This window comes from Mus caroli, chromosome 7 (genome assembly GCF_900094665.2).
Source record: "Mus caroli chromosome 7, CAROLI_EIJ_v1.1, whole genome shotgun sequence".
Lineage (NCBI taxonomy): Eukaryota > Metazoa > Chordata > Mammalia > Rodentia > Muridae > Mus > Mus caroli.
In genome coordinates this window covers 46,860,497-46,869,089 of record NC_034576.1, presented here as the reverse complement: position 1 = coordinate 46,869,089, position 8,593 = coordinate 46,860,497, and the positions used below count along the sequence as shown (strand labels likewise).

At 48.2% G+C, this 8,593-nt stretch overlaps 2 protein-coding genes across 3 annotated transcripts in view; one reads left to right on the top strand and one right to left on the bottom strand.

Annotated features, from left to right (window-relative positions):
* Tsks (testis specific serine kinase substrate) overlaps positions 1-4,388 on the bottom strand; it is a 29,649-nt gene extending 25,261 nt beyond the window's left edge. The window contains exon 1 of the mRNA XM_021167446.2: positions 4,217-4,388. Coding sequence (XP_021023105.1) covers positions 4,217-4,296 — 80 coding nt within the window. The 5' untranslated portion in view covers positions 4,297-4,388. The remainder of the gene's footprint in view (positions 1-4,216) is intronic.
* A 168-nt stretch (positions 4,389-4,556) lies between these two features.
* Ap2a1 (adaptor related protein complex 2 subunit alpha 1) overlaps positions 4,557-8,593 on the top strand; it is a 30,090-nt gene continuing 26,053 nt past the window's right edge. For both annotated transcript variants that reach the window (XM_021166121.2, XM_021166122.2), the window contains exon 1: positions 4,557-4,767. In XM_021166121.2, the coding sequence (XP_021021780.1) occupies positions 4,701-4,767 (67 nt within the window). In that variant the 5' untranslated portion in view covers positions 4,557-4,700. The remainder of the gene's footprint in view (positions 4,768-8,593) is intronic.

Genomic DNA, 8,593 nt, shown 5'->3' with positions numbered 1-8,593 from the left:
TCCCAAGTGCTGGGACTAAAGGCATGCGCCACCACCACCCAGCACCAATTTTCATTGGTTATCCATAGTCACATAATCTCAGCAGGTATTACAATTTCTGCCAGGTCTGTTCCCAACAATTGACATAGTCTTATTCTATCTACCCTGCTACGATAAGCAATCAGAAATTGAAACTATCCATTACATATCACCCATATTCAGTTTCATACATGCTTGCCAGTTCTATTAGCACAAGGAAGTGAAGAGATTGGCTAATTATTAATAGGAAATGTATTAAAAGCTTCAAATTTGCCGGGTGGTGGTGGAGCACGCCTTTAGTCCCAGCACTTAGGAGGCAGAGGCAGGCAGATTTCTGAGTTTGAGGCCAGCCTGGTCTACAGAATGAGTTCTAGGACAGCCAGGGCTACACAGAGAAACCCTGTCTCGAAAAAACAAAAACAACAACAACAACAAAACAACAACAAAAAAGCCTCAAATTTTTATGAAAACCACCATGGTAACCGTAGGGGTACCAAAAGAAATGAAATCTACAAGATGGTTGTGTTTTATTTTGCAGAATTTGGAAAACTAAAGTTTGAACAACCACACCATTGATACATACTCGGGATTTCATCGGCGGCTGCTTTGGGTTCTGCAAAGGCTTTTTCTGTAACTGTCCTGGAAGCAATGGCTACTTATGGGCATACCTGTGCAAATTAAGAGTGGCCATGCCATGCATCTGTTTCCAGTAAGGTGAAGTCATTTTTTGCATATTATAATATAAAGCACACTGCAGGTATACCACATAATCCTACAGGGCAAGCAGTTGTAGAAAGTTCTTTTTTTTTTAATTATTTATTATATGTAAGTACACTGTAGCTGTCTTCAGACACCCCAGAAGAGGGAATCAGATCTCATTTTGGATGGGTGTGAGCCATCACGTGGTTGCTGGGATTTGAACTCAGTACCTTCAGAATAGCAGTCAGTGCTCTTAACCACTGAGCCATCTCTCCAGCCCAGCTGTAGAAAGTTCTAATCATACCTTAAAAGAAATGCTTACAAAAGAAAAAGGAAGAATAAAGATTCCTAGGGGCCGGGCAGTGGTGGCGCACGCCTTTAATCCCAGCACTCGGGAGGCAGAGGCAGGCAGATTTCTGAGTTCGAGGCCAGCCTGGTCTACAAAGTGAGGTCCAGGACAGCCAGGGCTATACAGAGAAACCCTGTCTCGAAAAACCAAAAAAAAAAAAAAAAAAAAAGATTCCTAGGGATAGGGATAGATTAAATAGTGCTGTGTTAACTTTAAATTTCCTGAGTGTTAATGAGCAAGGAATAACAGCAGCCATGAGGACTCTGGGCTATAGAAGAGCTGGAATTAGATCAGTCTATATACTCTAAGGATGTGTCAACATCAGACTGGAAGCTTTGCCTTTGGGATGCAGAATGTTTGTATCCAGAGTCAATGAAAAGCTCTGGACACCATCAAAACTGACAAAGACTACAGCTGAGCAGGAGAGGTTCCTGAAAACCTTGGCCACTGCTTTGAAAAGTGCTTGTTTCGTTGAAAACATCTCTGATTAAAGTTACCTGTTACACACAGCCTAATTCATAGATTAAAGCAGAAAGGGAGAAATGTGGAGAGAATTTTGGAACTTTGGTTTCTTAAAAAACAAAACAAAACAAAACAGAAATATAAGAATTAATTTTTTTGTTTTAATGCTGGGTGTGGGATATGGACTGCTTCACATTGTCCACAGCAGCTGACTATGATTTGCCTCGTGCTGTTAATGTGAGTGCATGATGTATGGAATTCTGGGGACTTTTTAGAGGGTAGATAAATGCTAGGGCCTGAGAGCTGGTGTGGGTGGTTGGGGGGTTGTTGGTTGTTGTTGTTCGTCATGCTTTGTTAAGTAGTCGGGTGCAAAGAAGAAACAAGAAGATGAAGTTAAATATCCTGATGGCGAAAATCAAACTTGCTTCAAGAAACTTCTGCCCCCTTTCCTATCCCTAACTTTATTCAGGAATCTTTTCCTTTCCTCTTTATCCTTTTTTTCTCTCGTCTTGTGGTCAGAAAAGTGGTGGAGAAGGGTGGAAGAAAGAAGAACTTACAAAGTAGCCAAAGACAGATACCTCCTAGAGGAAGGATCTGTGACAGACTCTGACTGTGGAAGAGGCAAAGTCCATGGGGTCTCTTTCATAGGGATGTGTTCTAGCCACTGATAGATAAAACTCAAGAGATTGGAGGGACCAAGTACCCAGAAACCATTCCTTTCCGTTTGTTGAAGAAAACAGGTCTGGTTTCTCCAATGCTTACTCTAAGCTGTGCTTCCCACAGATGACACTGCTGGGTTTGGCAGAAGGCAGTCTGAGTTCCTTCCCCTGATACTTGCTGCATTTCAGAAAGCGTTTGCTTTAGGTCTGGACTTAAACCTGTGAGGGCTGGAGAGATGGCTCGGAGGTTAAGAGCACTGTCTGCTCTAACAGAGGTCCTGAGTTCAATTCCCAGTTCAATTCTCATCCATCGTGAGATCTGGTGCCCTCTTCTGGCCTGCAGGCATACCTGTAGGCAGAATGCTGTGTATATAAAACAATAAACCTTAAAATAAAAAAAAAAAAAACAAAGCCAAAAGCCTGTGAACTGGGCATAGTGGCACACACCATTAATCCTAACCGTATGGAGTCAGAGGTGGGAGAATCTCTGTGATTCCAGGCCAGTCTGGTATATATAGTGTGTCTCTGTCTCAAAGCAATATCAGAACAACAGCTACACAAACAGCCCGGACATGTAGGGGAACAATGAGGTTCCTGTCTGTGTGTGAGGGGCCTGGAATTAAAGGCCTTTCTTTTCACCCAGAGCTCAGTAACTCCTCTTGTCCTTACCAGGCTACAGGAGCAGAGAAGCAGAGAATAGGAAGAGATGTTCTGCTAGGCTAATTAGAGACAGACTTTGTAAATATTCTTGCTATATTTTATGTCTCCTCTTCACATCCCTCCATGGACAATTAGTCCAAACATCACTTGCAAGCTGTATCCTTAAGTATTTTATGATGTCTCTAATAATTAGAAACTCTTTAGGAAATAGACGTCTGCTTTTGTGATTTTTTTTTTTTCAGTGCTCAGGATTGAACTCAGCATTTGATGTAACAGTCAAGTACTCGTCCACTGAAACAGGTCCCAGCCCCACTGGGGAGTTCTAGGCAGAGGCTCTAACTCTGAGCCACACATACACCCATTCTCTCACTGGGGGATTAAACGTTACAACCTTAACCTTTCCTGTTTTTGAGACAGGGACTCTCCATGTAGTCCTGGCTATCCTGGAGCTGTTTACATAGATCAGGCTGGCCTCAAACTCACAGAACACTGCCTTCTATTCACAAGGACTCAGTGTTGCCTCTTCCTAGGTCCCAGGACATACCTACCTTTTAGACCCATTCTGGGGGTGTCAAATTAGAAAAGCCTGTCAGGGGTACCGTTTTGTTCATGGGGATAAATAGACATGGACTCTCCCAAGTCCCTTTGCCCCAAATTTCTCAATAGCTCCGGGCATTGGTGTTCTGGGGGGCTTTGACTTCCCTGCAACCCGTGAACCAAAGAACCTAGGGAGTCGGAAGCAAAACAAACTGACCCAGTCCTCAGCTGTGGCTTTAACTGGCTTTTCCTTGGGTGGTTCTCCAGAACTGATGGAGGAAGCAATTTTGATCTTATGACCATTATAGGCAGATTGTCTTCGGTACTGGGGTTTAGGGAGGAAAAAAGAGTAACCTATATTGAAAAATGTTTAAAAACCAAAATAGTAATCCCAGTTTTCCATTTTTGAGCTGCAGTCTTGGGGAAGCCACTCAATCTCTTTGGACCTCAGTGTCTATGGTAACAAGCCTTGACCGGCAGTCTCTCCTCTCATGGATAACAGGTTTGCAGACAAGTCAAATTTCTAGGCGATGTTTTTAGGGATGGGAATGCTCCCGAGGCCGGGGCGCGGGAGTGGAGACCAACTGGGAAGAGGGAGGCGCCTGCGTAGTGGACACCTCACGGTCTATCGCCTCGCCCAGCCCCTCTCTGCAGCAGGGAATTGCAGGCATCGCTCCACCTATCGCAGCTCAGCTGACTGACAGGCCTTCTTTCTCCTTCCTTCTCTACGGATCGTCGCCCTTTTGCCCGCCCCCCACAACCGCCCCTTCGAGGGCGGAAGTATGACGCTTCCGGCGAATCGGCAGAGCCTTGCGAAGAGCAATCTCCTCACCCATTGGTCTTCTTTTCCCGAAGTTCCGCCTCCTTCGGCCTCTTACATCCCGCCCTACTGGCGCGGAGCGGGTGGTCCATCCAATTAGCGTTGGTCTCAGCCGTTCAGGGGGCGGTCCCAGAGTGTGTCATCGAACTCCCCCCCTGTCTCTAAGGCAACGCCCCCTGCCTCCCTGCTCCGAACGGAAATAGCCCGGTATTGCACCAATCATCACCTGGTGTCTTTACTATTTAGCCAATCAGAGAGAGAGGAGGGCGGGCGTTCTATTGTGAGCGGCAGGGCTCTCAGCTAACAAGTGGCGTACGTTCCCGGATGACAATCCGTAGGGGCGGGTCTGAGGCGGGGCGTCGGCCTGCAGCCAGCCCGCCGCTAGCCCGCCCTCCCCCGGCCGGCTCCTCGGCGCCGTCTGGGGTCCTTTCCGCCCGGTGCCGCCAGCCAGCCCCGCGCCCGTTCGGCCAGGCTTGGAGCCGAGCCCTCCGCCATCATGCCGGCTGTATCCAAAGGCGATGGCATGCGTGGGCTCGCCGTGTTCATCTCCGACATCCGGAACTGTGAGCTCATGACCGGGGCCCGGGGGTCACGCGGCGACCGGGCGGAGGGAGCAGGGAAGCGCGGGGGTGTCCTCCCGGGAAGGACCAGGATGGCGCGGGCGGACGTGGCGGGAGGAGGTGGAGGGAATAGGGCAACGGGTTAGGTAGGTCATTCAGTGCCATCCTGAGCCTAGATGGAGGAAATCAGGGACGCAGAAGAGATGGGAGGCGGGCAATTACCTAGGGCCAGGGGCCAGAAGTTGGGGAACTGCCCAGGAACCAGAGATGATAAAATTGGGGACAGCAGAAAGACCAGATATAATAAAGTGGGAAGACAGCAGAGGGACTCGAGATGATAAAGTGGGAGGGGGGGATCAGGGTAACCAGAGATGATGAAGTGGGGAGATACCAGAGGAATCAGATATAGAAATGGGGTGACAGCAGAAGGATAGAGAAGATAAGGTGGGGGACAGCAGAAGGATCAATGATGGAAGTGGGGAAACTGCAGAGGAAGCAGAGATGATAAGGTGGGAACAACACCATAGGGCCCAGAGATGATAAGGTGAGGACATAGTAGAGAAACTAGAGATGATAAGGTTGGGGGACAGCAGAAGGACCAGAGATGAAGAGGTGAGGGACAGACAACCAGAGGATGATGAATGAAAAGACTCTACATGGAAGATTGTGTAAAAGACATGGAAGGCACCAGGTGTGCTTGTGCAGGCCTTTAATCCTAGTACCTCTGAGACACAGGTAGGCTGATCTCTGTGAGTCCATGACAGCCAGGGTTACACAGAGAGACCCTGTCTGAAAAAGCCAATGTCCCCCTAACCCCCCACCCCCAAACAAGGACAGCATTGAAGAGGCTACATGTAAAAAATAAGGGACTATAAAGTCTTGGGGAACCTAAGATACCAGCAGGCCCTGGGAAGGTATCACAGAGTGCGTGTTTATGATGGAAGCAAGGTATCTAAATGTTCTGTGGGAAGAGCTCTACAAGCTGGGGGAGGGGAAGTTTGTACCCTGAGGAAGGGAACAAGGCAGGCCTGGATCCAAGCCTTTTTTGGCTTATTACAGCAATATGAGGACCATGGTCTCTTCTAGGAAGGGTTGTAACGATGGCCTGGCCTGGCTGCTGGTCAGCTCACAACTCCAGGGAGCTCATGCTCTGTATGGAGCTGTCAGGAGCCTTCAGAGGGTCCATGAGTAGATGTGGTCAGCCAGAGCTGGCTTTGTGTTACAGAACTCTGTCAATGGGTGACCTTGAACAAGGGACCTCACCTCTCAGTTTATTCCTGTCAGGAGAGGCTGCTGCTGATGGCTTCATAATGAGGGGTGGCTGGGCTGATGTGGGGTGAGGTCCTAGGCCAGGTCCTAGTAGCTGCTGTTGGCATTGGCTAACATCTAAAGAATGACTCCTGCAAGCTGCTCGGGGGCGGCGTGGGGGGGGCGGATGTTGAGCTCAGTAGGTGTGAGTGAAAGGACAGTGGGAAGCTGTGTGCTCACTTACATGAGAGATGCTTCAGACCCGGTGAAAAGAGGCGGAGCTAGGAAGGGTTGTAGACTTTGGCATGGGTACCTGTTAAAAATGGGTGTGCTTTATCTCTGTTAACTACGGATGGATGACCCTCTGCACCCCACTTAGTCCCTTTGGCTACCTCCATTTCTAATAGGATGTCACCCGCAGAGATAAGATGACCTGTTTATATGATGAATACTGTTTGATTCCTCCTGTATAACAGTCCCTATTTGAGGTACTAGGCTTACAGCTCTGTAGAATTGCTAGCCTTGGCGCTGGGGCTGGTGTCCAGCATTAGAGCATCTGTGCCCAGCATCTCTCAGTGAAGGGCTGAGGGCATAGCTTGATGATAGAGCATCTACCTAGGGTGAACAAGGTCCTGGGTTCTATCCCTAGCACCACAAAGACAAAAAAAAAAAAAAAAAACCCAAAACTTCATGTTGTTTGGGCATCTGTTCCTTAAGAGAGATAGGGTAGCAGAAGGGCACACAGGCTGGTGTGCCAGTGGCTGGCCCTGTGGACAGTATCAGGACTGGAAAGGTTGTAAGTCCTGGGTGTGAGAGGAGCAGGGTCCATGCAGGGAGGTAAGTGTTCAGAGGTGTTGCAGTTGGAGCATGCTTAGGCCAAGTACGTGCAAGCATTGTACCTGAGTGAGGACCGAGGAGACACAGAGGCTGAAGGGCTCCGAGTATCACTGTACCTTTTTTTTTTCTGTGGCTAAACTAAGAGCTATAGGATGCTTTTGAGCAGAGGCAGGAGGTGGCTTACTGGATTCCTCTAGAACCAGGCATGGTGGGGCTGGCAGGGGCAGGCAGGTGAGTCTCAGATTAGCTTAGACAAGACCATGTGTCAAGGAGAAAGTCTAAACTGTTGAATGATTGCTCTATCTTCAGTGAGAAGTTAGGATGGCAGTGGGGAACCAAAGCAAAGGTAGCACAGACCTCTAGGGCAAGTGTGAGAACAGGACTGCTCAGATGGGAGCAGAAGCAAGGGGCTGGAGTTGCACACTGTCAGAGTAGCATTTGGAAGGCCACAGCACCAGGATGGTGAGTTTAAGGACAGTCTGGGCGCCATAGCAAGACTTGGCTCAAGAAACAAAACAAAACAAAACAGAAACCAACCCCAAGGAGGCTGGAGAGGTGGCTCAGCAGTTAAAAATACTTGCAGAGAACCAACGTTTGGTTCCCACATCAATTGGCTTAGAAATGCCTATAACTCTAGCTCTATGGGACTTCACACCCTCTTATGGTCTCCAAGGGCATGCACATTTACATACATATCGTACACATGAATAATCCAAACAAAATAAAGGGATTGGTCAGGCTTTAGGGCAGTTTTGAAGGATTGGCAAAGAGAATTTCTGTTGGGTTTGGGGAAGGAAGAGAAGATAGGTACCACACTGTAGGACCCTAGAGAACAGCCGGGTAAGATGGTACCTCTGGCAGGTCAGGGCTGTCCTCACAGATGAGGACAGCTGTCTTTGTGGCTTGATACAAGTCAGGCAAGAAATGCAAACAGAACCCTGACTAGAGCTCAGGCCTGTCATGCCAGCTATTCCAGAGTCTGAGACAGGAGGACTTAAAGTCCACAGTCAGCCTGGGCCTGACTGGATAGCTCAGGAGGTAGAGACACTTGCTGCCAACCTGACATGGGTTCAGATCCTGGAATCACATGGTGGAAGGAGAAAACCGACTCCTACAGCTGTCCTCTGACTGCTACGAGCATACCATGGTATTTGCACCCACACATATGCATACATATATGTAATAAATATATTAATAACAATTTTTAAAAACCACCTTGTGTTATAGAGTAAGTTCAAAACCAGCTCGAACAACTTAAAATGAGAAGTAGGGCCTGAGCCAAGTAGTGGTGGTGCACACATTTAATCACAGCACTGAGGCAGAGACAGGCAGATCTATGAGTACAAGGCCAGCCTTGTTTACAGAGCCAGTTCCAGGACCAAGGTGACTACACATAGAAACCCTGTAGGGTCTAGAGGGATAGTGTAGTAGGTAAGTCCACTGGCAGCTCTTCCAGAATCTGGCTTTGATTCCCAGTATCGAATGGCAGCTCACAGCCATCTGCAACTTCAGTTCCAGGGGACACCATCTGGCCTCAGTAGGTACTGCACACACAGACACACATGCAGGTAAAACACCCCATACATATATACCAGCAGTGCTAGCACACGCCTTTAGTCCCAGCACTTGGATGACAGAGGCAGGCAGATGTCTGTGAGTTTGAGACCAGGCAGGTCTACATAATGAGTTCCAGGACAGCCAAGGCTACGTAGTGAGACCCTGTCTCAAAAAAAAAAAAGAAAAA